General features: G+C 48.2%; 1 protein-coding gene across 1 annotated transcript in view; it reads left to right on the top strand.

The window, feature by feature from the left end:
- Positions 1-26,561, top strand: part of PCSK5 (proprotein convertase subtilisin/kexin type 5) — a 436,962-nt gene that overhangs the window by 391,109 nt on the left and 19,292 nt on the right. Inside the window, exons 28-32 of the mRNA XM_066604156.1 lie at positions 531-614; positions 10,072-10,252; positions 17,668-17,885; positions 25,558-25,794; positions 25,911-26,135. Of these exons, the coding sequence (XP_066460253.1) occupies positions 531-614; positions 10,072-10,252; positions 17,668-17,885; positions 25,558-25,794; positions 25,911-26,135 (945 nt within the window). The remainder of the gene's footprint in view (positions 1-530; positions 615-10,071; positions 10,253-17,667; positions 17,886-25,557; positions 25,795-25,910; positions 26,136-26,561) is intronic.

Genomic DNA, 26,561 nt, shown 5'->3' with positions numbered 1-26,561 from the left:
AACCCTGCGAGCACAAAATGTACAGTATAATGTGCTGATACATGGCACAAATACGTTGTGCTGAGTGGTGCCCAAAGACGCATACACCCCATGTCAAGCCACCCTCAGGGCTTTTTCAAATAAGCGTAACGATTTTTGGTTGGACGTGTCACGGCCACAGCACGATTAAAAATCACATGAGCAGGCACACACATCTGTCCTGTGTGCGTCCATTCAGACGGCCCAGGTTTGGCAAGTATACACCGAGCCCAGATTGCCGCCGGTGGGGGAAGACAGTTTAGCTCTGGGAGTCTATGGGAGCCGCCACCATATTCCGGCCAGAAAGATAGTTCCTGAACGTAAAAGTGCCGGCCAAAATGCGCACCATATGTGCTATCTTGGTTGGCTGGGCACTTTTATGCCACTGGAATACGCCCATCTGAACTGATGCATTATAATTATTATGTATCTGCTGCTTGTTCTGTAGTGATATCCATGCCTGTCATAACAAACATGTTTGTAGAATAATGTCTTCTTATTTGTTTTTACAGACTACAAAAAAGAATATCAGTCCTGCGATGATATTTGTCAGACTTGCAACATATCCTCTGCTGCTTGCACTTCATGTCATTTGGGTAAGTCATAGCTTCAGTTCTCTTTGCACTTTGATGTATCCCTGTAGTCTAATCATGGGTTCCAGCCGTTGGGACCCTCATTAATACAGAGAAATTGTCCCTTGCAGGTTTTGAAATGTTGACAGCAGTGCCACGTCTGCACGCCACCGTGCCATTCACTTCAATGGGAATGCCAAGTTCAAGCGCTGGGCAATCTCCAGCAGTCCAGTTCACTTTAATATGACAGCTGGAGATTGACAAGCACGTTTGGCCACCACTGTTAAGATCTTGGGACCCGCTGGGGTTATTTATCCAGATATGGGGGTTGCAGCAATCAGACCCACAAGTTATCCAAATAGAAGAAGAAAGGGAAAAAAAGCGGCAAAGAAAAAAAGAGAGATGAGCTCCTCTTTTTTCAGAAAAAGAGGAAAAAAGAGATGCCAGAGAGACAAAAAAAGTTTTATTCTAGAAGGCATTCAATTCATTTCAAAAAATAATTATTTTATTTATAAAAATCAGTTTTTTATCCAAAAAAGACAAACCGCGATGGGGACTCGATTTGCCCCGGCGTATGCCAACTTATTTATGGGGGCATTCGAGAAAAATATTTTAACCCCCAATATAAAATTTTACTGCAGATTCATTGATGATATCTTTTTAATATGGAAAGGAGAGGAGGAAGGATTGGTGAATTTTATAACGGAATTGAATAAAAATGATTGGGGTCTGGAGTTTTCAGGGGAGCACAGTCCGAATAAGGCCATTTTTCTGGATGTAGAAGTCAATATTAGGGGAGGAAAAATTAAGACCCAAACTTTTTTTAAAAAGACTGATACGAATAGTTACGTTAATTTTAAAAGTTGTCACGCTAGATGTTGGAAAACCAACATCCCCTATGGACAATTCGCAAGGATCAAACGAAATTGTACAGATATAGAGTCGTACCATAAACAGTCCCGAATTTTAAAGAAACGTTTCAAAGAAAAACAATATCCACTGTATTTGGTGGAAGCAGCCTATTTAAAGGCACTCCATAATACGGAAACAGGTAAATCAGGAGAGAAAAGGGACAAGAAGGGGACAGAATCTAGGTTTATAACCAAATACTATTCCCAACATAAAGAAATAAAAAACATCATGAAAAAGCATTGGGATATTATTAGAGATGAGCGAACGTACTCGTCCGAGCTTGATACTCGTTCGAGTATTAGCATGTTCGAGATGCTCGTTACTAGAGGCGAGTACCACGCGATGTTCGAGTTACTTTCACTTTCATCTCTAAGACGTTAGCGCGCTTTTCTGGCCAATACAAAGACAGGGAAGGCATTACAACTTCCCCCTGCGACGTTCAAGCCCTATACCACTGCAGTGAGAGGCTGGCGAGATCAGGTGTCACCCGAGTATAAAAATCGGCCCCTCCCGCTGCTCGCCACAGATGCGTTCTGACATAGAGGAGGGAAAGTGCTGTCTTGGTGGAGCTGCTATAGGGAGAGCGTTAGGAGTATTTTAGGCTTCAAGAACCCCAACGGTCCTTCTTAGGGCCACATCTAACCGTGTGCAGTACTGTGGAGGCTGCTTTTTGCAGTGTTGCACTTTTTTTTTTTTTGGTATATCGGCCGTGCAGAGCATTGCGCCTTGCAGTAATACTCCAGGGCCAGAAGTGGTGGTTAGGCAGGGACAGAAGACATATTGATTGAATATAGGCAGTGGGCCTTTGCAAAAACATTTGGGGAAAAAAATCTATTTGGGCTGCCTGTCACTGTCCTCAGTGTTCTGGGTCTGTGCTGGGTGTAGTTGTCCTCCTAAGTCATACGCAGCCAGCTAAGTGTTACAGCAGGCTTGCACAAAATTATTTCCTGGCTCTGTCTGGGCTGTTAAATCACCGCTGTATTGCAGTCCAGAGTGCAACACTCTGCAGTTCTTTGACATACTCCAGGGCCAGTAGCGGTGAGGCAGGGACAGAAGACATATTGATTGAATATAGGCAGTGGGCCTTTGCAAAAATATTTGGGGAAAAAAATTTATTTGGACTGCCTGTGACTGTCCTCAGTGTTCTGGGTCTCTGCTGCGTGTAGTAGTCCTCCTAATTCATACGCAGCCAGCTAAGTGTTACAGCAGGCTTGCGCACAATTATTTCCTGGCGTTCCGTAAGCGAAGTCAGCCTCCAACCACAGGCCAATAAGCGGCACATTTAATTACAGCGTTCTGTTTCTGCATTACTGGTAATACAGCATGCTGAGGGGTAGGGGTAGGCCTAGAGGACGTGGACGCAGCCGAGGACGCGGAGGCCCAAGTCAGGGTGTGGGCACAGGCCAAGCTCCTGATCCAGGTGTATCGCAGCCGACTGCTGCGGGATTAGGAGAGAGGCACGTTTCTGGCGTCCCCACATTCATTGCACAATTAATGGGTCCACGCGGTAGACCTTTATTAGAAAATGAGCAGTGTGAGCAGGTCCTGTCGTGGATGGCAGAAAGTGCATCCAGCAATCTATCGTCCACCCACAGTTCTGCGCCGTCCACTGCTGCAACTCAGAATCCTCTGGCTGCTGCTCCTCCTTCCTCCCAGCCTCCTCACTCCATTACAATGACACATTTGAGGAGCGGGCAGACTCCCAGGAACTGTTCTCGGGCCCCTGCTCAGATTGGGCAGCAGTGGTTCCTCTCCCACCAGAGGAGTTTATCGTGACTGATGCCCAACGATTGGAAAGTTCCCGGGGTCCGGGGGATGAGGCTGGGGACTTCCAGCAACTGTCTCAAGACCTTTCAGTGGGTGAGGAGGCCGATGACGATGAGACACAGTTGTCTATCAGTGAGGTAGTAGTAAGGGCAGTAAGTCCGAGGGAGGAGCGCACAGAGGATTCGGAGGAAGAGCAGCAGGACAATGAGGTGACTGACCCCACCTGGTTTGCTACGCCTACTGAGGACAGGTCTTCAGAGGGGGAGGCAAGGGCAGCAGCAGGGCAGGTTGCAAGAGGCAGTGCGGTGGCCAGGGGTAGAGGCAGGGCCAGACCGAATAATCCACCAACTGTTTCCCAAAGCGCCCCCTCGCGCCATGCCACCCTGCAGAGGCCGAGGTGCTCAAAGGTCTGGCAGTTTTTCACTGAGAGTGCAGACGACCGACGAACAGTGGTGTGCAACCTTTGTCGCGCCAAGATAAGCCGGGGAGCCACCACCACCAGCCTCACCTCCACCAGCATGCGCAGACATATGATGGCCAAGCACCCCACAAGGTGGGGTGAAGGCCGTTCACCGCCTCCGGTTTGCACCGCTGCCTCTCCCCCTGTGCCCCAACCTGCCACTGAGATCCAACCCCCCTCTCAGGGCACAGGCACTACCGTCTCCTGGCCTGCACCCACACCCTCACCTCCGCTGTCCTCGGCCCCATCCACCAATGTCTGTCACCATCCAGCCGTCGCTAGCGCAAGTGTTGGAGCGCAAGCGCAAGTACGCCGCCACACACCCGCACGCTCAAGCGTTAAACGTGCACATAGCCAAATTTATCAGCCTGGAGATGCTGCCGTATAGGGTTGTGGAAACGGAGTCTTTCAAAAGTATGATGGCGGCGGCGGCCCCGCGCTACTCAGTTCCCAGTCGCCACTACTTTTCCCGATGTGCTGTCCCAGCCCTGCACGACCACGTCTCCCGCAACATTGTACGCGCCCTCACCAACGCGGTTACTGCCAAGGTCCACTTAACAACGGACACGTGGACAAGCACAGGCGGGCAGGGCCACTATATCTCCCTGACGGCACATTGGGTGAATTTAGTGGAGGCTGGGACAGAGTCAGAGCCTGGGACCGCTCACGTCCTACCCACCCCCAGAATTGCGGGCACCAGCTCGGTGGTGGTATCTGCGGCGGTGTATGCTTCCTCCACTAAAGCACCCTCCTCCTCCTCCTCCAACGCAACCTCTGTCTCGCAATCAAGATGTGTCAGAAGCAGCAGCACGTCGCCAGCAGTCGGTGTTGCGCGGCGTGGCAGCACAGCGCTGGGCAAGCGTCAGCAGGCCGTGCTGAAACTACTCAGCTTAGGAGAGAAGAGGCACACGGCCCATGAACTGCTGCAGGGTCTGACAGAGCAGACCGACCGCTGGCTTGCGCTGCTGAGCCTCCAACCGGGCATGGTCGCGTGTGACAACGGTCGTAACCTGGTGGCGGCTCTGCAGCTCGGCAGCCTCACGCACGAGCCATGCCTGACCCACGTCTTTAATTTGGTGGTTCAGCGCTTTCTGAAAAGCTACCCACGCTTGACAGACCTGCTCGGAAAGGTGCACCGGCTCTGCGCACATTTCCGCAAGTCCCAAACGGACGCTGCCACCCTGCGCACCCTGCAACATCGGTTTCATCTGCCAGTGCACCGACTGCTGTGCGACGTGCCCACACGGTGGAACTCTACGCTCCACATGTTGGCCACGCTCTATGAGCAGCGTAGAGCTATAGTGGAATACCAACTCCAACATGGGTGGCGCAGTGGGAGTCAGCCTCCTCAATTCTTTACAGAAGAGTGGGCCTGGTTGGCAGACATCTGCCAGGTCCTTGGAAACTTTGAGGAGTCTACCCAGATGGTGAGCGGCAATGCTGCAATCATTAGCGTCACCATTCCTCTGCTATGCCTCTTGAGAAGTTCCCTGCAAAGCATAAAGGCAGGCGCTTTGCGCTCGGAAACAGAGCCGGGGAAAGACAGTATGTCGCTGGATAGTCAGAGCACCCTCCTGTCTATATCTCAGCGCGTTGAGGAGGAGGAGCATGAGGAGGATGAGGAGGAGGGGGAAGAGACAGCTTGGCCCACTGCTGAGGGTACACATGCTGCTTGCCTGTCATCCTTTCAGCGTGTATGGCCTGAGGAGGAGGAGGAGGAGGATCCTGAAAGTGATCTTCCTAGTGAGGACAGCCATGTGTTGCGTACAGGTACCCTGGCACACATGGCTGACTTCATGTTAGGATGCCTTTCTCGTGACCCTCGCGTTACACGCATTCTGGCCACTACGGATTACTGGGTGTACACACTGCTTGACCCACGGTATAAGGAGAACCTTTCCAGTCTCATACCCGAAGAGGAAAGGGGTTCGAGAGTGATGCTATACCACAGGACCCTGGTGGACAAACTGATGGTAAAATTCCCATCCGACAGCGCTAGTGGCCGAAGGCGCAGTTCCGAGGGCCAGGTAGCAGGGGAGGCGCGGAGATCAGGCAGCATGTACAGCACAGGCAGGGGAACACTCTCTAAGGCCCTTGACAGCTTTATGGCTCCCCAGCAAGACTGTGTCACCGCTCCCCAGTCAAGGCTGAGTCGGCGGGAGCACTGTAAAAGGATGGTGAGGGAGTACATAGCCGATCGCACGACCGTCCTCCGTGACGCCTCTGCCCCCTACAACTACTCGGTGTCGAAGCTGGACACGTGGCCTGAACTCGCACTGTATGCCCTGGAGGTGCTTGCTTGTCCTGCGGGTAGCGTCTTGTCAGAGAGGGTGTTTAGTGCGGCTGGGGGAATCATCACAGATAAGCGTACCTGCCTGTCAACCGACAGTGCCGACAGGCTTACACTCATCAAGATGAACAAAGCCTGGATTTCCCCAGACTTCTCTTCTCCACCAGCGGACAGCAGCGATACCTAAGCAATACGTAGGCTGCACCCGCGGATGGAAGCATCGTTCTCTATCACCATCAAAAACGGGGACCTTTTTGCTTCATCAATCTGTGTATAATATTCCTGCTCCTCCTCCTGCTCCTCCTCCTGAAACCTCACATAATCACGCCGAACGGGCAATTTTTCTTAGGCCCACAAGGCTCAGTCATAATTTTTGTAAACAATTTTTATACGTTTCAATGCTCATTAAAGCATTGAAACTTTCACCTCAACCAATTTTTATTTTAACTGGGCTGCCTCCAAGCCTAGTTACCAATTAAGCCACATTAACCAAAACGATTAATGGGTTTCACCTGCCCTCTTGGTTGGGCATGGGCAATTTTTCTCAGGTACATTAGTACTGTTGGTACACCAATTTTTGGGGGCCCTCGCCTACAGTGTAATCAAATGAATTTTTTGCCCACCTGCATTACAGCTGACGTTACATCAGCTGTGTTGGGCACTGCAATGGGATATATTTATGTACCGCCGGTGGGTTCCAGGGAGCCACCCATGCCGTGGGTCCACAGGGAGTTGTAACTGCATGTGTCCACTTCTAAAGAACCCCAGTCTGACTGGGGCATGCAGTGTGGGCCGAAGCCCACCTGCATTAAGCACGACATTACCTCAGCTGTGATGGGCAATGCAATGGGATACATTTATGTACCGCCGGTGGGTTCCAGGGAGCCACCCATGCTGTGGGTGCACACGGAATTCCCATTGCGGAGTTGTACCTACCTGTGACTATTTATAAAAAACCGCGGTCTGACTGGGGCATGCAGACACCTTGACAGAATGAATAGTGTGTGGCACATAGGTTCCCCATTGTTATGCCCACGTGTGCAGCTCCAGATGGAGGTGGCACAGGATTGGATTTCTCATTGCTTCTGTACAGCATTGTGGACTATCGCCCCGCCCCTTTTAAAGAGGGTCGCTGCCTAGCCGTGCCAACCCTCTGCAGTGTGTGCCTGCGGTTCCTCTGGCAGACGCACTTATAAATAGACATGAGGGTGGCGTGGCATGAGGGCAGCTGAAGGCTGGGCAGGGACAGTTTGGTGTGCGCTTTGGACACTGGGTCGTGCGGGGGGGTTGGTCAGCATGTAACCCAGGAGAAGGGGCAGCGGAGTGTCATGCAGGCAGTGATTGTGCTTTGTTGGAGGTAGTGTGGTGCTTAGCTAAGGTATGCATTGCTAATGAGGGCTTTTCAGAAGTAAAAATTGTTGGGAGGGGGGGGGGGGCACTCTTGCCGCTATTGTGGCTTAATAGTGGGACCTGTGAACTTGAGATGCAGCCCAACCTGTAGCCCCTCGCCTGCCCTATCCGTTGCTGTGTCGTTCCCATCACTTTCTTGAATTGCCCCGATTTTCACAAATGAAAACCTTAGCGAGCATCGGCGATATACAAAAATGCTCGGGTCGCCCATTGACTTCAATGGGGTTCGTTACTCGAAACGAACCCTCGAGCATCGCGATAATTTTGTCTCGAGTAACGAGCACCTGAGCATTTTGGTGCTCGCTCATCTCTAGATATTATCAAAGAAGACCCATTTCTGAAGGCCTCCCTATCATGTAATCCGGTTATTACCTTTAGGAGAAATAAAAACATCAAGGATTTTGTGGCCCCCTCTCGCCCACATTCTAAAAATGTAAGATCTGTGAGAGATAATAGTAGAGGGAACCTCCTGACAAAAAGACCCATTCGTGGTTCCTACAGATGTGGGATAGGAAATTGTAAATGTTGTCAAAATATAACCCATGGGAGAAAAGAAATAGATATGGGAAAGGGGAAAACACCACATTCCTTGAAGAAATATATGAACTGTAGTACGACCTATGTAATTTATCTTATAGAGTGTCCATTAATGCACTGAGGACTAGGGTAAACAAACATAGAACCAACATAAAAAATGGATTTATAAATCATAGCGTATCGAAACATTTTTTAAACTATCACAATAAAGATTTTACGTTATTAAAAATTACACCGTTAGAGAGCATACAATCAGGGCTATTTTCAGTTTGAAAAAATCGTGAGATGTATTGGATATTTAGATTGGGAACTCTTAAACCGGGGGGCTTGAATGAAGTTTTAGAGAAAATTTAATATGTGAAGTGTATATAATGTATTTGTTGAATATTATTGATTTATTAATTGATGTAATGATTTTTAGTATTTATTAGAGCATATTAGTATGATATATAAAAAATACAAGGATGAGTGCATTATGGTTATAAGTATCCATTAGTGACTTAATACTAGTTTCAGTTTCCCATAATGGGTATTGTCTAGAGATGAGCGAGCGTACTCGGAAAAGCACTACTCGCTCGAGTAATTTGCTTTATCTGAGTATCGCTGTGCTCGTCCCTGAAGATTCGGGTGCCGCTGCGGCTGACAGGTGAGTCGCAGCGGGGAGCAGGGGAGAGCGGGCGGGAGAGAGGGAGAGAAAGATCTCCCCTCCGTTCCTCCCCGCTCTCCCCTGCAGCTCCCCGCTCCGTGCCGCCACCCGAATCTTCAGGGACGAGCACAGCGATACTCGGATAAAGCAAATTACTCGAGCGAGTAGTGCTTATCCGAGTACGCTCGCTCATCTCTAGTATTGTCCTTTTTTTAGAGTTATATGGAATATGTGAATGGGAATAATTTGTTTAGTAATATAAAAATATTGATTTTAATAAAGGTTTTTTATGGAAGAATACACATAGGAACTAGTAAGGTTAGATAATGATCAATTTAGGGTATGATCAGTTTGTAATACACATTCCAACGACATCAACGTTGCGTTTCAGAGTGAAACGCACTCGTTTAGTCTACACCACGTGATACGTGATGACGTAGAGACGCTGTGTAATCCCCCGGAACTCCGGGCAACACGTGATGTGGGGATGGTTGGGAGAACGTGTGGACGCAGAACGCGGTGACATCACCTGCCACACGTGACCACGCTATCCAGGATTACACAACGGAGTGACGTGCATCCAGACGGGATGACGTCGCACGTCGGGCTTATCAGAGTCGCAGCGCATGACGATGAGAATGCACGGATGACCCTCCACCCCCCTGAAGGGGATTTGGAATCATCAACATCAAGGTGTGAAAGGTAAAAACTTCTCTATATAAATCGCTTATGTTTTAGTGTCTGTATAACTTGATAAGGGTACAGAGTGTACCGAAACGCGTTGTTATATGATCGTTTGGTGGACTCGTCATACCACTATTGGGTTGGCTTGTTACACCACTGTCTGGCTGTATTTTAATAAATCTTAAAGGAGAAAATTCTGGACTGGAAGCTTCATCTTTGGCAGTCACTAAGACCTGTGGGAATCAGGAGGGGGAATATTGGAAATCATAACCCCCTCCTTCAAAGTAAGTCTCCTCCTTTTGAAGGAATATTCACATTGTGCTACTAAAAGGTTCTGTGAGCGCAGGAAAGAATTTTTACTTAATGAAAAATCTCTTTGACAAGTTATCCGAAGGATAACTTACTGAGATGGGAATACCCCGTTAAGACATATTAGATACAAAGGCTAGTAATTAAGGTATGACTAAATGTATTAACAATGACAAAGAAAAACAAATGAAACAACCAATCATATTGACCCCTATTGACCCCTATTGTCTTCAGCATGCATTCGCTCGTTTAGGTACATTGGAGAAACAGGACATTTTCAGTAAGCTTAGGTCACATGCATGTGATATAGCTGCTATAGGATGCTAATATGTTACCCTGCAGTCATCTGACATGGGATATAGCTAGGGATCTTAGAAGCCAAGCTGATGTTTTATGCTTTGTTTCCCTCACTCAAACACTAACATGTGATCTTTGTTGCTATTGTAACATGTTCCTCCTCCCACAGGGAAATATCTTCATGGAGAAGACTGCATTCCTTCGTGTCCTAAAGGAACGTTCAGCAATACAAAGGACCGGCGATGTGAGAAGTGTACAGAAGACTGCGTAATGTGCACTGACATCAATGAATGTCTCAAGTGTACCCATGGATACCTACATGATGGAAGATGCTATAAGAAGTGCCCAGAGTAAGATCATCATATGCGCTACTTACTTTTACCAGTGGCTCATTAAAGTGTAACCACCCTTCAATTAGTTTTTTTTTTACATTTTTGTTTAATGTACAGAATAGGTAATTATAAGTGTTTTTACAATATGTTTAATCGGCCTATTCTGTACGTTTCGTGTTCGTAGGGAAATGTGTCTTCCGCCAGCTGAATAGATGAGTTCCCTTTGCTCTGCCTGCACTGTCACCTATGTGCAGTCACAGCAGTCTACATAGAAGAGTTTATTAATAAATGGCTGCCTTTTATGTCACCATGTCTCAGTGCATCTGGTTGTATTAGATTGCATGCACTGAGATACTGACACAATGCACTGGGTTACAGATGTGATGTGAAGAGGAGAAGCTGTCTGCAGCACAGAATAGCTTCTCCTCGCATAGCGCCAGAAATGGAAACTATAATAATAATAATAATAATCTTTATTTGTATAGCGCCAACATATTCCGCAGCGCTTACATAGACAGGGGGAATACAGAAAGACAAAATACAAACATTACAGAACCACGGTTACATATAGTAATCAGTTGATGGAAACAATAGGGGTGAGGGTCCTGCTCCAACGAGCTTACATACTCCAAGTAATGGGGTGATACAGAGGGTAAAGGGGCTGGAGATGTGCACAGTATGGCGAGGTGGAGAGTGAGCGATGCTATACACATAGACAATGGTCAGACATTTAGCCGTGTGACGGCAGAAACGGTGTGACTGCAGGAGCGGTTTATGATGGCTAGCAGGGATTGCAGTCAGTAGGTCAGGGAGCATGTTATCAGGCGGAGTACAGAGAGGTTTGTTTAGGGAATGCGGTATGCCTCCCTGAAGAGGTGCGTTTTTAGAGCACGCCTGAAGTTCTGCGAGTCCTGGATTGCTCGGGTAGCCTTTGGTAGTGCGTTCCAGAGGACCGGTGCTGCTCTGGAGAAGTCTTGGAGGCGGGAATGAGAAGTTCGAATTAAAGGGGCGCTCAGTCTGGTTTCATTAGCAGAGCGGAGAGCCCGGGCTGGTTGATGGATTGAGATGAGGGAGGCGATATAGGGTGGCGCTGTACTGTGGAGGGCTTTGTGGATGAAGGTAGCGAGTTTGAATTGAATTCTGTATTTAACGGGCAGCCAGTGCAGTGACCGGCACAGGACAGAGGCGTCCGAGTAGCGGCTGGACAGGAATATGAGCCTGGCTGCTGCATTCAGGATGGATTGGAGAGGGTAGAGTCTGGTACAGGGGAGGCCGATCAGCAACGAGTTGCAATAATCGAGCCGGGAGTGGATGAGGGCGACAATAAGCGTTTTTAACGTCTCCACAGTGAGAAAAGAGCGGATTCTTGCGATGTTCTTGAGGTGCAGCTGACATGTTCGGGCCAGAGATTGGATGTAGGGGGCAAAAGAGAGATCAGAGTCAAATATGACCCCAAGGCAGCGGGCGTGTTGTCTAGGAGTTATGGTGGCGCCACACACTGAGATGGAGATGTCAGGATGAGGTCGGTTAGTGGAGGGTGGAAATACCAGTAAGTCAGTTTTAGAGAGGTTTAGTTTTAGGTAGAGAGAGGACATGGTGTTAGAGACAGCGGACAGACAGTTAGTGATGTTTTGGAGGAAGGGTGCAGAGATGTCACGGGCAGAGGTGTATAGCTGGGTGTCATCAGCGTACAGGTGGTATTTGAGGCCAAAACTCCTGATGGTTTGTCCAATAGGGGCTGTGTAGATAGAGAAGAGAAGGGGGCCAAGGACCGAGCCCTGGGGGACCCCAACAGCAAGGGGAAGAGGAGGGGAGGTAGAGCCAGCAAAGGAGACACTGAAAGAGCGGTCAGATAGGTAAGAGGAGAACCAGGAGAGGGCAGTGTCCTTTAGGCCAATGGAGCGTAGCATACTGAGGAGGAGTTTGTGGTCAACAGTGTCAAACGCTGCAGAAAGGTCAAGGAGGATCAGTAGGGAGTAATCGCCCCTCGATTTGGCTGTCAGTAGGTCATTGGATACCCTAGTAAGGGCAGTTTCTGTCGAGTGTTGAGGTCGGAAGCCAGACTGTAGGGGGTCTAGGAGAGAGTTCTCTGATAAATAGCTTACAAGGCGGGAGTAAACTAGGCGTTCTAGTAGTTTGGAGATGAAGGGGAGGTTTGAGATGGGTCTGTAGTTGGCAGCATCAGTCGCGTCCAGAGTCGGTTTCTTTAGCAGTGGGGATATGATGGCGTGTTTGAAAGAAGAGGGAAAGATGCCAGAGGTCAGAGAGAGGTTGAATATAGTGGTGAGATGGGAGATGACCACTGGGGAGAAGGAACGGAGGAGGTGTGAGGGGAGAGGGTCGCTAGCACAGGTGGTGGGGCGAGCAGAGAAGAGCAATTTGGAGACTTCTTCCTCTGTCGCTGGTCTGAGTACAGACAGTGAGCAGGAGCTAGATGCAGTGCTGACAGGACTAGGGTCAGGGCTAGTCTGGGATTGGGAAGTTATTTCCTGACGGATGTCGTCTATTTTCTTTTTGAAGTAAGCAGCCAACTCTTCAGCACTGAGATCCGTCACTGGGGGCTGCGGTTTTGGGCTGAGAAGGGAGTGAAAAGTATCAAAGAGCCGTTTAGGGTTGTGCGATAATGAGGAGACTAGAGAGGTGAAGTAGACTTGTTTGGCATGGTGGAGGGCGAGGTTGTAGGTTCTGAGCATGAATTTGTAGTGGAGGAAGTCTGGTGCCGTTTGCGATTTCCTCCACAGCCGTTCAGCACTTCTAGAGCACCGCCGGATGAAGCGTGTATGAGGTGTGAGCCAGGGTTGCCGTGTTCTACATCGAATGGCTCGGGTTCTGGGGGGCGCTGCTTCATCCAGGGCATGTTTGAGAGCGGTGTTGTAGTGAGCGGCAGCCAGGTTGGGGCAGGAGAGGAGAGAGATGGGGGACAGAGAGGACTGTAGGGATTCAGCAAAGTCCTGGGTGTGAATGGCCTTAAGGTTCCTGTAGGTACTGTAGGTAGGTGGGTCTGGAGAGATGGTAGGGAGCGTGACAGAGAAAGAGAGGAAGTTATGATCCGAGAGTGGGAGAGGGGAGTTAGTGAAGTTGGAAACAGAGCAGAGACGGAAGAAGACCAGATCAAGAGTGTTGCCATCCCTGTGAGTGGGAGAGGCTGTGAGTTGAGAGAGACCAAGGGAGGAGGTGAGCGAAAGAAGCTTAGAGGCAGAAGGGGACATAGGGTCATTAGTGGGGATGTTAAAATCACCTAAGATAAGGGTTGGAATTTCACAGGATAGGAAGTGGGGGAGCCAGGCAGCAAAGTGGTCCAAAAACAGGCGAGGAGCGCCTGGGGGGCGATTGATAACTGCTACTCGCATGGACAGCGGGCGGAAAAGCCGTAGCATATGTACCTCAAATGATGGAAAAGTGAGTGAGGGTACAGGGGGGATGACCTGGTAGGTGCATTTCGGGGAAAGAAGAGCACCTACTCCTCCGCCACGCCTGTCATCTGGTCTCGGGGTATGGGAGAACTGCAGGCCATTGTAAGACAATGCAGCAGGGGAGGCCGTGTCAGACTGCTGTATCCACGTTTCTGTTAGAGCTAGCAGGTTTAAAGATTTAGCAGTAAAAAAGTCATGGATGGTGGGCAGTTTATTACATGCTGACTGGCAGTTCCAGAGGGCACATTTAAAGGAGTCAGGGGAGGCTATGCATGGGCTATCAGTTGGGCTTGGGGATTTTATTAGTGAGCCCGGTAGGGGGTAATAGCTAGGAGCAGTGGAGGGTGGGCCAGGATTGGGAGAGATATCCCCAGCAGCTAGTAGCAGCAGGATAGAGAGGGTTAGCAGATGGCTAGGAGATTTATGAGGGCGGCTGTTATTTTTGTTAGTGGCACTAGGGGGTTTGAGGCTAAGCAAGAAGGTAAAGAGTGCATGAGAGCTGTGCATAGGCGAGGACAGGAGAGAGGGGCTAATGTGTATAGAGTGCCCCAGAGGTGGGCACTTGAAAGAAGTTCTGAAACTGAGAGCAAGAATGAGAACAGAGGTGACAGCATTAGCGATAGCTTTGAAGTGCAAAGTATTTAGGCAGAGTTTGTGGCCTACCTGTCTCCTACCATGTCGAACTGCCATGGTCAAACTGTCTCATACTTTCTACAGCATACTTCATAACAGCATTATATTCGCGTGGCAGCCACCCGCGTGGCATGCATGCTTACACTGATATTATAGTAAAACTATAAAACAGACAACAGGAGCTGACAGTGCAAGTAAAACAAAGGAACTCTGTATGCAGCTGGCTGAAGACAGATTTCCTTATAAGTACTTCTAGATGTATACGAATGTATAAATGAGAGATTCTTGGCTTTAAAGTGAGACAAAAAGCTTGTCCATAACATCAATAGGACCAGAGCTACAGATATGTAAAGTAGGGTGAGAATGGTGAATTTACAGCTGTCATGTTAAGCCCCATTTACACGCAATGATGATTGTTCAAAATTCGTTTAAGGGCTCCTTCCCACGGACGGATTTCTGCCGCGTTGCCCGCAGCTATAAGGTTCTATTGAACCTAATAGCTCAATGCTCACAGTGTGGAATTCCATCGCGGAATTCCGCACCCTGAAATCACCCATCCTCACCCGCGGCATGCTCTATTTTCCGCGGGTGTACGCGTGGATGGCTACCATTGCAGTCAATGGAAGCCCGTCCGTCACGCTATCTTCCGCTGTAGCACAGCGGAAGATAGCGTGAAACCGCTTCCCTGCCCACCACCAGCCACGTCATATGACGCGGCCGCCACGTCATGTGACGCTGTGGGCGTGTCATATGACGCGGCCGGAACATCACATGACACTGCGGCGCATGTGCGTCGAAGCGTCATGCGGGACGGAAGATGCCGGATCCGCAGGTAAGTATTGGGGTCTCTGGGGGGCACCGTGACGGGCTCCGCCGCAGAATTCCACGGCGGAGCCCGTCACAGCCGTGTACAGCCGGCCTTAAAGATAGGGGAAATGACAGTTTGAAGGCCCATTAGTAGCCTATTAGCCTTATTTGCATGTAAATGAGCTTCCCTTTGCTGTATACAGACAACAGCAGGTGTCTATTATCTACATTCAGCTACTTTGTTCTCCAGAGGGACTGCAGCTGAATACAAAGTTATCAGCGCTCCCCACGGAGAATCACAGCGTGCAGTCCCTGCTATTAGCTCTCCGGCCAAATAATGGATTTTAAACTCAACTAAAAATCATCGTTTGGATCAAAGCAAGCGATGGTAGCATTTACAAACAATAGACATTGGTTGAGCGAGTTTTGAGCGATAATGGGGCTTTAGTCTATGTGTAGAGCAGATGAAGGGGGCTGAAGGGGACTAGCGGATAGCAGTGAAGATCCGTGATTCAGCTGTCTGTCCCCCTGTCCCAGGGGGAGGGGTAATGTGGACTTTTGTTCACATATGTTATCTTTCCCAGAAAAGGAGTGAGACGATAAGCACTAACTCATCTAATCCTTTCTCTATGTCGTTTAACCGCGCAGCTGCTGCACTGCTGACCACAGCATGCCGATGTTCCAATAGAATTTTTTCCCCCTTATATAATGCTTTAAATATTGAAAAAATAAAAGAACAAAAAACACTACATATAATTGATAACATCCCATACTATAAGATATTACATTATTAATCCAGCATGATAAATTCCCTAAGAAAAATGGAAAAAAAAGCCAAAATAAAATTTTTTTGCCTTCTCCCAAAATAGGAATAAAAAGTTATAAAAAACTTTCATCTGATTGGGAAGTTTTTTTTTCAGTCTTACTGTTAGGAGGTTAAAGTGGTCGTCCCATGATACAAAAATGATCCGCTATCAACAGGATAGGGGATATCGGCGGGGTTCTGACCATTGTGAACCCCACTGATCCCAATAAGTGTCCCGAAGGTTCTCACATGGATACACTCAGCAATATCTTGGCACAACCCCTTGGGCATCATAAGGCTGGTTTTACACATTGCATTTTCCATGGCTTCTTAGTGCCTATTTTCCAGTGGGCAGATGAGTGAAATATAAAGTGAACTACATACACTGTATCTTTATTTGTGGTGTTTTGTGGCATTTTTGGTGTTGTTTTCAAAACATAGGGTGTTTTGAGTCTGGTGTTTTTTCCTGACCTTTTTCTTATAGGCTTCCCTATAATGCCGGCTTCACATTGGCGTATTTATGCATGCAAAATTTGCGTGTACAATATGCAGTGAATAGAACCTATTGATTTCAATTAGTTCACATGTTTTTTTCCTGCACATTTCGGTCGTGCAGTGTGCATTTGTGCACCAAAAGTCACCATAGAAGTCAATGGGGATACGCAAATGCGCGCACAATACACTAGTAGATGCACAGGAAAAAAGATCACATCTTGAACTCTTTAGACTAGCTAGCCATTTCAATGACTGGGAGCATTTGGTGCTTTTTTTTTAGCCTGTGTAAATGCATACTGTATGCCTTGCGCACGCAAAAAGTTCACCAAAAATACGGCACTCAGGCGTATGCAAATACACATCCGCTTGCGTAAAACCAGCCTTAGGGTGGATTCACACGAGCGTATATCGTCCACCGGCTGATATACACTACCATCTGATGCATTGGATTCCAATGCATCAGATCAGATGGGCGTATTCCCACAGCTTAAAAGTGCCCGGCCGGCCAATGTAGTGCCCGGAGCTTTTAGGCCGGGCATGAAAGATAATCCTGGAACTATCTTTCTGTCCGGAATATTGCGGTGGCTGCATAGACTCCTATGGGAGTTGGAGGTGGGAATGGAGGTGGGAGGGAGTTTAGCAGTGTGACTGTTAAACTCCCTCCCCCTTCTCTCCTCCTCCCTCCTCCTCTCCGGCTGTTTGCAATGGGAGGGGCGGGATGTGGGAGGAGCTAGTTGCTAAGGTCCCATCCCACCCCCTCCCATTACTGGTTGCCGACAAGTGGCGAAGAGGGAGCGGGTACTTAGCACTACATCCTGCCTCCTGGCGAGGGAAGGGGTAGACAGTTTAGCAGAGCTAAACTGCTTTCCACCGGCCATCAGCATTGCGGGCTCGGCATATATGCACTTTGCTTGGGCCGTCTGTAAGGGAGCACAAATGTTAGATTTGTGCGCCCGCTCACACGTTTTTACGTCGTCATAAAAATGCTTCCACACGTGTGAAAGAGCCCTAAGACTTGAAAAACTGCAGAGAAAAAACATGAAAAATGTAACACCATAAAAAAAAATCACAGAAGGGACTTGCAAAAAAAGTTGTGAAAAACACTTAAAATTCAGACCTTTTTTTCTTTTTGGGCATTTTAACACATTGAAAAAAAGTGTATGTGAAGGATCCCTCTGTTTATATAGGATTCCCTTGATAATCACATAAAAGGTATTTCTGAAAGCATATATCATGTTCTCTCATTCTCAGTCATTGCTATGTGCTTTCTTTCCCACCAGCGGATTCTTTGGCCAGGGCCAGGGATGTACAGAATGTGATGAGGACTGCAGAACATGTGAAAAGACCGCAGGTTATTGCTTGTCATGCCATACTCCTAAGGTACTACAGCAAGCCACCTGTATGAGTACCTGCCCGGTCAAGTTCACAGACATTAATGGCATCTGCAAACACTGCCCAGCTGACTGTCTGTCCTGTGTGAATGAAGACACTTGTACAGGTACTCCTGCTGAGCTCGTCCTCTGCTTTATGAATAATATGTTCATAGAGACCAATGACATTTTATGCTTCTTGAAGTAAAGCTAAATTAAAGCCCAGCTCCAAGCAAAACTTTGGGAACCTTGCTGGCTACCAGTAGTGGACACTAGAGGGAGCACAAGAGCTTACTGCCTAGTATTTCACATTGAATGATAAGACAATATGCAGTAAGCTCATATGCCCCCTCTAGTGTTCACTACAGGTATGCAGTAAATCTATGTCTGTGCAGAGGATTTGGAGCTCTGTATCAGAAAAAGTGGATTATACCCACCTGATAATCAGGTTTCCAGTAGTCTCCACGACAGCACCAATGAGATTGCCTCCTCCTGGTAGGACAGGAACATACTGAGAGGTTAAAAGCTCCCCCCCTTCCCCACTTTCCTCAGTGGATTCTAACGAATTGCCGGGGCAGGAGCTAAACTTAAATTTCTTCCCCTAACCGGGGTTTTTTTTTTTTTTTTATTTATTATTTTACTTTTATAGGGGGGGAAAGGTACGGGTGCTGTCGTGGAGACTACTGGAAACCTGATTATCAGGTGGGTATAATCCACTTTTTCCCCCAGTCGTCTCCACGACAGCACCAACTGAGACGTACCAACTAAAGTTTATTAGGGTGGGATCGCTGCCGAGAGGACTTTGCGGCCGAAGGCCATGTCCTCGTCCTGCTGCACTTTTACCCTATAGTGTTTAGTGAACGTGTGGGGTTTTTTCCAGACTGCGGCCTTGCAAATTTGCTCGACCGAGGCTGAACTGTGTTCGGCCCATGAGGACGCTACTGCCCTTGTGGAATGGGCTTTAAGAGCTAACGGAATCTCCTTCCCGAGGGCCTTATAGGATTCTATGATGGCCAGACGGATCCACCTGGCTATGGACCTTTTCGCTGCTTTGCTACCCTTATTTGGGCCACTGAACTGGACGAACAGGTTGTCGTCCCGCCTCCAGTGGCTCGTTGTATCTATGTAGGTTAGGACTGCTCTCCTAACGTCCAGGCAGCTTAGGGTTCTTTCCTCCTCGTTTTTTGGGTTACTGAAAAATGAGGGGATTATTATATCCTGGGACCTATGAAAATCTGACACTACTTTTGGCATAAAGGCCAGGTCTGTTTTAAATATTAGTTTGGTGTCTGCGATTTTCATGAACGGGTGGCGGATGGACAAGGCCTGTAGTTCGCTAACCCGTCTTGCGGAGGTGATGGCTACTAGGAAGATGGTCTTGATTGTAAGCATTCTTATAGGTAGCGCCTCGATCGGTTCGAATGGTACCGCTGTCATGGCCCCTAGAACCCAATTAAGGTTCCAGTCTGGGAACAGGTTTATGGGCCTAGGGCGTAGTCTAGCTGCTGCTGTTAGGAACCTGTGGACCCATCTGTCGTCTGCGAATTTTGTGTCGCAGATGGCGCTAAGGGCTGAAACTTGGACTTTTAGGGTGCTCGGGGAGAGGCCCATCTCTAAGCCCTCCTGCAGGAATTCTAAGATTAGCGGAGTGTCGGGGATAGAATCCCCGCGATCCCTTCCCTGTCTCCATAAGGAAAACCTTCTCCAGACCTTCTGGTAGATCAGGTGGGTCGTCTTTTTCCTACTGGACATTAGGGTTTCTACTACTTTCTCTGAGAATCCTTTCTTTCTTAGCGAGGATTCTTCAAGAGCCATGCCGTTAAATGGAGTTTGTCTAGGCCGGGGTGGTTCAGTGGCCCCTGCGATAGAAGATCTGTCCAGGTAGGGAAGGTGACTGGGTCCTGGACGCTCAGTGTTGTCAGAAGACCGAACCAGCTTCTTTTCGGCCAGAAGGGGGTGACCAGGATTAGCGTGCATCCCTGGGTTCTGAAGTGCTGTAAGACCCTGGGAATTAGTGGTATGGGAGGAAAGGCGTAAGCCAGTCCTTGACCCCAGTCCTGGCCTAGGGCGTCTACCGCTATCGGGCGATCTCCTGGCCGGAGGGAGAAAAAGTTGCCTACTTTTGTGTTCTCCCTGGTTGCGAAGAGGTCCAACTGTGGGGTCCCCCACCGGTTGGTTAGGATTCTGAATGCCTCTGGGGAGAGGGACCACTCTCCTGGGTCTATTTGCTTCCTGCTGAGGAAGTCTGCTTTTTCGTTTAGTGTACCCTTCAAGTGGGTTGCCGTGATCGAGAGGATCCGGCCCTCCGCCCAGTGAAAGATTTTCTGTGCGATGCTTTGCAGTGGGGGAGATCTTGTGCCCCCTTGGTGTCGTATGTGAGCGACCGCGGTGACATTGTCTGACAGTATTTTTATGTGTTGGTTCTGTAGCGAGTTGCCCAACTGCTGTAGAACCTGCCAAACTGCCTGTAGTTCTCTGAAATTTGAGGACTGTTCTTTTATCCTCTGAGGCCAGGGACTCTGAAAGAATTGGTTCCCCACATGCGCTCCCCATCCACAAGCGCTTGCGTCTGTTGTGATGTGGATGGCTGGGTTTTGTAGCCAGTGAACCCCTCTCCGCAGGTTCTCTGGTGATGTCCACCAACGCAGGGATGTTTTTGCCCTGTTTGGGATGTACATCCTTGCCCCTAACGAGGACTGCCTTTTGTCCCATGAGGATAGGACTACGGCCTGCAGGGCTCTGGTGTGGGCCTGGGCCCATGCTACTCCTGGGATGCATGATGTCAAGCTCCCTAGGAGAGACATTGCCTCCCGAATTGTGCAGAATCGTCTTCGTAGGAAAGTTTTGACTATTCTGCGGATTTTTTGTATTCTCTCCTCGGGTAGGTAGGAGCATTGCGATTCTGAGTCGAGTTATTCCCAGAAACGTCTTCTGCTTGTCGGGATCTAGGCTGGATTTTTCCCAGTTTATAATCCATCCCAACGACTGGAGAAGTTCTAGTACTGTCTCCAGGTGTTTTGTTAGGAGTTTTTTGGACTCTGCTATTAATAGAACATCGTCCAGGTAGGGTACTACTAGAATCGATTTTTCTCTCAAGTGGGCGGCTACCTCCGCCATAATCTTGGTAAAGATTCTGGGGGCTGAGGATATCCCGAAGGGCAAGCATCTGAATTGGTGGTGCTCTATTCTTCTGCCCATGTCCACTGCGAACCGCAGGTATTTCTGAGAATCTTTGTGGATCGGGATGTGAAAATAAGCGTCCTTTAGGTCGATGGACGCCATGTAGGCTCCTCTGGGGATCAACTTTATTGTCGAGGAGATGGTTTCCATTTTGAATCTCCTGTATCGGACGCAGGTGTTCAGGCCTTTCAGATTTATTATCGTCCGGTGTTTCCCTCCGGGTTTTTTTACTAGAAAGAGCCTGGAATAATAGCCCTGGGTTTCCTCGTTTCGCGGTACGGGAGATATTGCGTTTAACCGTTGCAAGTCGCGCACACTTTGCCTTAGTAAATGTAGCTGTTTTTTTGGGGCTCGCGTGGTAATAAATTTCCTTCTGGGGATGGACACTAGCTCTATCCGGTATCCGTGCTGTAGGATTTTTGGGATCCATGGGCCCCCGCAGATTGCGGCCCATTGATCCGCAAAGCTCCCCAGCCTTGCCCCTACGGGGATGGCGTCAGGGTCTCTGCTTCGGCTCCCCCTGGTGGGGGTTGAAGAGGATATTCCTTCCTCTGCCCCCCTTGGGGTAACTCCAGCGGCCTGTCTTGCCCTTGCCTCGGTAGGCCTCGGGCTGCTGCATTGGGGCCAGGGAAAAGGTCTTCGCTCTCTGTGGCTTTTCCTCAGGGAACCCTTTTTTCCTGTCGGCCGCCTTTTCTAGAATTTTGTCTAGGTCCGGTCCGAATAGAAATTGGCCGTAGAATGGGAGGGCACACAATTTGTTTTTCGAGGCCAGGTCGCCTGACCATGATCTCAGCCATAACACCCTTCTGGCTGAGTTAGAGCGGGCTGTGGCCTTTGCTGAGAGCTTGACGGTCTCGTCCGCGGCGTCCGCTAGGAAGTTAGTTGCCATGCGCAAGATGGGAAGGGAGTTAAGGATCTGATCTCTTGGTGTTTTGTTGGTCAGGTGTAGTTCCAACTGCTCTAACCATACCCCCAGGGTCCGCGCCACGCAAGTGGCTGCGATCCCTGGCCTAAGGATGTTTGCCGCTGCCTCCCATGATTTCTTTAGGAGTCCCTCTGCCTTGCGATCCATGGGGTCTTTTAGCTGTGCGGCATCCTCAAAGGGAAGAGTCGTCCTCTTGGCTACCTTGGCCACCGGGACGTCTACTTTAGGTATTTCGTCCCAGCTTGCGCAAGCTTCCTCTTCCAAGGGGTATCTCCTTTTTACGCCTCGAGCGGAGAAGGAACCTGCGTCTGGTCTACTCCACTCTCTCTGAATTATTTTAGAGATGTTTTTGTGGACCGGTAAGGTATGTTTACGCCTCTCCCCAAGTCCACTGAATATTTCATCCTGTAGAGTCCGTGGCTCTCTGGGCTGTTCCATTTTTAATGTAGCCCTGACTGATTTAATTAATTCCGTCAACTCGTCTTGATGGAACAAATATTTCCTGTAGTCCTCCTCCTCTGAGGACTCCTCGGCCGCCTGTTCCTCTTGCTCTGATCCGATGGAATTCTCGGAATCAGAAGGCTCCTCGGGAACATACGCCTTTTTCTGGCGTTTTGCTGGCGGTGCCGGCAGTGACGTTAGAGCTGATCGCACCTCCTCCTTCACCAGCTTCCTAACGTCACCCAGGAATCCCCCCGATTCCTCTCTGACTAGCCTAGCCACGCATGCCTTGCATAGAGGCCTCTGGTACGTGGCTGGCAGTCTCGTCCCGCATTCCACGCATTTTCGCAGTTTTGTTCTGGGGGGGATGTCTTTTTTATCCCCCTGACAAACAAAGCATTTTTGCGGGTAAACATGCAATTTTTCCATATACAACATACTGGATATTTGCATTGTATTTTTGCCGCACTGGCTACTTACGGCCGCTGAGGCTGAGGTTTCAGCTGTCTCTGGGGCTGGAGCACTCATCTTTATACCAGTGCTGCAGACACCCTGCGACCTGTAGTGCTGGTGTTCTGGCTTCTCTCAGGTTCCTATTTGAATTTCGCGCTCCTGCGCTAAGCCTCGCCCCCTCCGCTCCTAATGCAGACGCGATGACGTCATCGCGCTGGACGTGAGATGCGGCGCCCCGCCCCCTGCCGTCAAAGGGCTTCCTGGAGCGCCGCGCTGTAATTTCTGCCGGAGGACGAGGGGGACTGAGGCTCCCGCTTTGAACCCCCCATGGGCCGCCGCGGGAGGAACCTGGCCCGGGGGTTACCACCCCATGTGGCGTCCCGGGAGTCGTCTGGCTGCGAAGGGATGACAGGGTGAGCCACTGCCTTCCGATCCGCCTGTATACTTTCGCTGGCTTCTCCACCAGCTCCTCTCAGCGATCCTGCCTCCTGGCAGGACAGGAAGACACTGAGGAAAGTGGGGAAGGGGGGGGAGCTTTTAACCTCTCAGTATGTTCCTGTCCTACCAGGAGGAGGCAATCTCAGTTGGTGCTGTCGTGGAGACGACTGGGGGAAAACCAAAGTTCAGGCCACTATAAAGATATGTTAAGAAATTAATCAATGCAGAATATCGAACCTAAAAGAGACATATTGCTAGAAGGGGGATATTCACTGTTTAATGGATCAGTCAGGACTTCTAGGCTAACTTATTTGAGTGTGCGGGGTGGAAGGTGTGATATTTAGTATTCTATGATTAGATTCCGTTTTTTTTTTATGTGAAAAATGTTTTAGTGCCACCAGGATTAGAATAAACCCATGACTCCTGCTTCCTCAGCTAAAGGTGCAATGATCTGCAGAGGAGTGGCTGCTACCAGAGAAGAAAAAGCAGCAGACGCTTCACAACTCCAAGTCTGGCAATTAAACTAATTATAATACTCAATAAGGCATCCAGGCCCGTCTTAAACTCTTTTATCGAGTTCACCATCACCACGTCCTCAGGCAGAGAGTTGCATAGTCTCACTGCTCTTACAGTAAAGAACCCCCTTCTATGTCAGCTTTTCATTTGTTTCTGTTCCATTACCTTTCCATTTTTTTTACCTGAAAAATAGAGCTACAGGCAGCACTATTTTCCATGTGCAGAAGTGGAAAACTAACAGAACAGAAACAAACGGAAAGCCTAAAAATCCTATTGAAATCAATGGGATTATCAAAGAGACATTTGTTTTTGCTTTCCTTTTCATAAAATGGAATAGAAAAGCAGAAAATTGGTGGAGATACATGAAGCAGGTGTGAATGCAGTCTTAGATTTTATGGCATATCCACATTAGATAATAGGGACAGAGGGTGATGGTAATCAGGTGATGTGATGACGATGATTATAATGATACTGGGAGTGGAGACTGGAACAGATAGTATGAAAATGAAACAACCAGAAAAATGTTAACCCTAACAATGGCCTTCCTCACTTCTCTCTCTAATCTTTTGCTGACATTGCCCTTAGCATCAGACCCCACTGTGCCTAAACAGCCCCAAATTGTCCATATCAATGGCCCTACCTAAAGCACTATCCCTGAGAATAGGAGGGCACTAGGGCCCAGATGTTGGACTAAAGAAGCAATTGCTGGCATAACCCAAGCCAGAAAGAAACATAGAAAGAAAGACTAGACAAACTCCAAACTAGGAATCATGTACTGGACTAGAAAACCAAGCAATAAGAGGCACTCAATGGACAAATTAGGCAAGACTGTACTAGAACGAAGTACTTGGAACTAGAACCAGGAATACTGGATAGCGCACATGTTGTCACAGCTATAAAGAGCACCACACTGCGGAAACCAAAAGTATTTAAAGAGAGTCTAACCAATTGGACACTCCTCTGTAATGCGGCTGAGCAGTGTGGTCAGCTGACCCCCTCCAACAGGTCAACTACAACAAGGAGGAGATAATGATGCAGCAGAATTTTTGTTCACCCCAGCAGTCATCTGTTTATTACCAAGTAATTAGTTGTAAGAGGAACTATACAGGATTATAGTTGAACATCCTTTGTGGTAATCCCTGTTTCTATTTGCTATTGGATCTGCAGTAACCTGGATATATAAACAGTTTGTATGCATGCTTTTTGTGTGGGCTCTCTGAAGCATAATGTAAGGATTATGTGGTGAACATTCAGCAAATATTCTATATAGAGAGTACAAATGGAAAGAGCAAGTTTTATTTAACATGTGATTATACAGGCACTACCACGCTCTGTTACTTAGCAGAGGGCATTACTATAGGTAAGGTAAAGTTCCCCCGGTGCAAGCACCGAGTCATGACTGACTCCTAGGGTGACGACACATTGTGACATTTTCTTGGCAGACTGTTTTTGCGGAGTGGTCTGACATGGCCTGCCCCAGTCATCTTTTACCCCCCAGCAAGCTGGGTCCTCATTTTACCTCGGAAGGATGGAAGGCTCAGTCAACCTTGAGCCGGCTACCTGAACCAATCAGGGATTGAACCCACAACCTTCAGGTCGTGGGTGAGAGTTGGGACCACATTTCTGCTGCCTTAACACACGAGGCCGACTATGCTCAAAAATATCAGCTGACTGTTGTAACCTCTGGGGTTGTATACAGCTCCTAATGATCTGAATGGGAAGCCCCTTGTATATACACATACGGTATATAGATATGTTACACGAATGTTTCAGTGAAGACTAAAATAACAGTAAGATCTTGAAAAGTGTAGACTGACAATCCGTATACTTTGTTTCCTTTTTTATAGCATGCCTGCCTTATTATTTTCTCCACGAAGACAAATGTCTGAGATCGTGCCCTGAAGGATATTATGGTGAAGACGCCAACTGTGTGCCTTGTGATCGCAAATGCGCAAAATGCACCGGACCTGATCCAGACGACTGTGAGAAATGTGCCAGCCCTACATTCTTCCTTTATAAAGGGGACTGTTTTGGTAAATGCCCACAGGGAACCTACAGTAAATCAGGAGAAAAACGTTGTCAAGGTATACTTGGTGGAAATTCTGTATCCAGTGTCTGACTTTAGCGTGCATACATACGTGCGTGAAGCCATTGTGTGCTTTTAATATCGAGTTATTGTATTTCTTCCTTACGTTTTCAGACTGTGAAAAGAGTTGCAAGACTTGCCATACCCAGGATATTTGTGATGAATGTAACGAAGGTTTTCGTAAAAACGAAAAGGGCTACTGCGTTCCGTATAAAGTGTGCACAGTCCATGAATATCCGGAGTATGGGGACTGTGTGCCATGTCATAAGAAATGCTCACGGTGTATGGGGGCCACTGAGCATCACTGCCTGAGCTGCAAAGAAACAACTTTCCTTCTAAGTGAGTTTCCCTCTGAATGCAATAATAAAAGTAGCCTGATTTTCCTTTTTTTTTTCATGTCTTCTTTTTATTACACCATTTTCATAAAGCGTCTGGATATCTAGTAATATATCTTGACACCAAAAGTCATAACATGGAATCATGTTGGGTTTTTCGATTTATTTTCAAGTTGGCAGCTTTGGAATTAATAGTGTTTCGAAAAGCAGCAACAGTATTGCATGTCCTGTGGTGGCAGATATACCCCTAGAATTTACGGAGTTCTGTCAGTGGAGTCATTGCTTTAGATTGTTCTCTTTTGTACAAAGTACAGGCAGTGTCAGAACAATTGGGGAGACTTATCAATAATGTTATAAAGTGCATAAAGTCCATCAAAATAGTATACGAGACACGATACATTTGTTGTAACTCTCTGGGCATATTCTCTTC

This window comes from Eleutherodactylus coqui, chromosome 5, assembly GCF_035609145.1.
Source record: "Eleutherodactylus coqui strain aEleCoq1 chromosome 5, aEleCoq1.hap1, whole genome shotgun sequence".
In the NCBI taxonomy this organism is placed as follows: Eukaryota; Metazoa; Chordata; class Amphibia; order Anura; family Eleutherodactylidae; genus Eleutherodactylus; species Eleutherodactylus coqui.
Note: the sequence above shows the minus strand (reverse complement) of the source record. Positions and strands in the feature narration are given on the sequence as shown.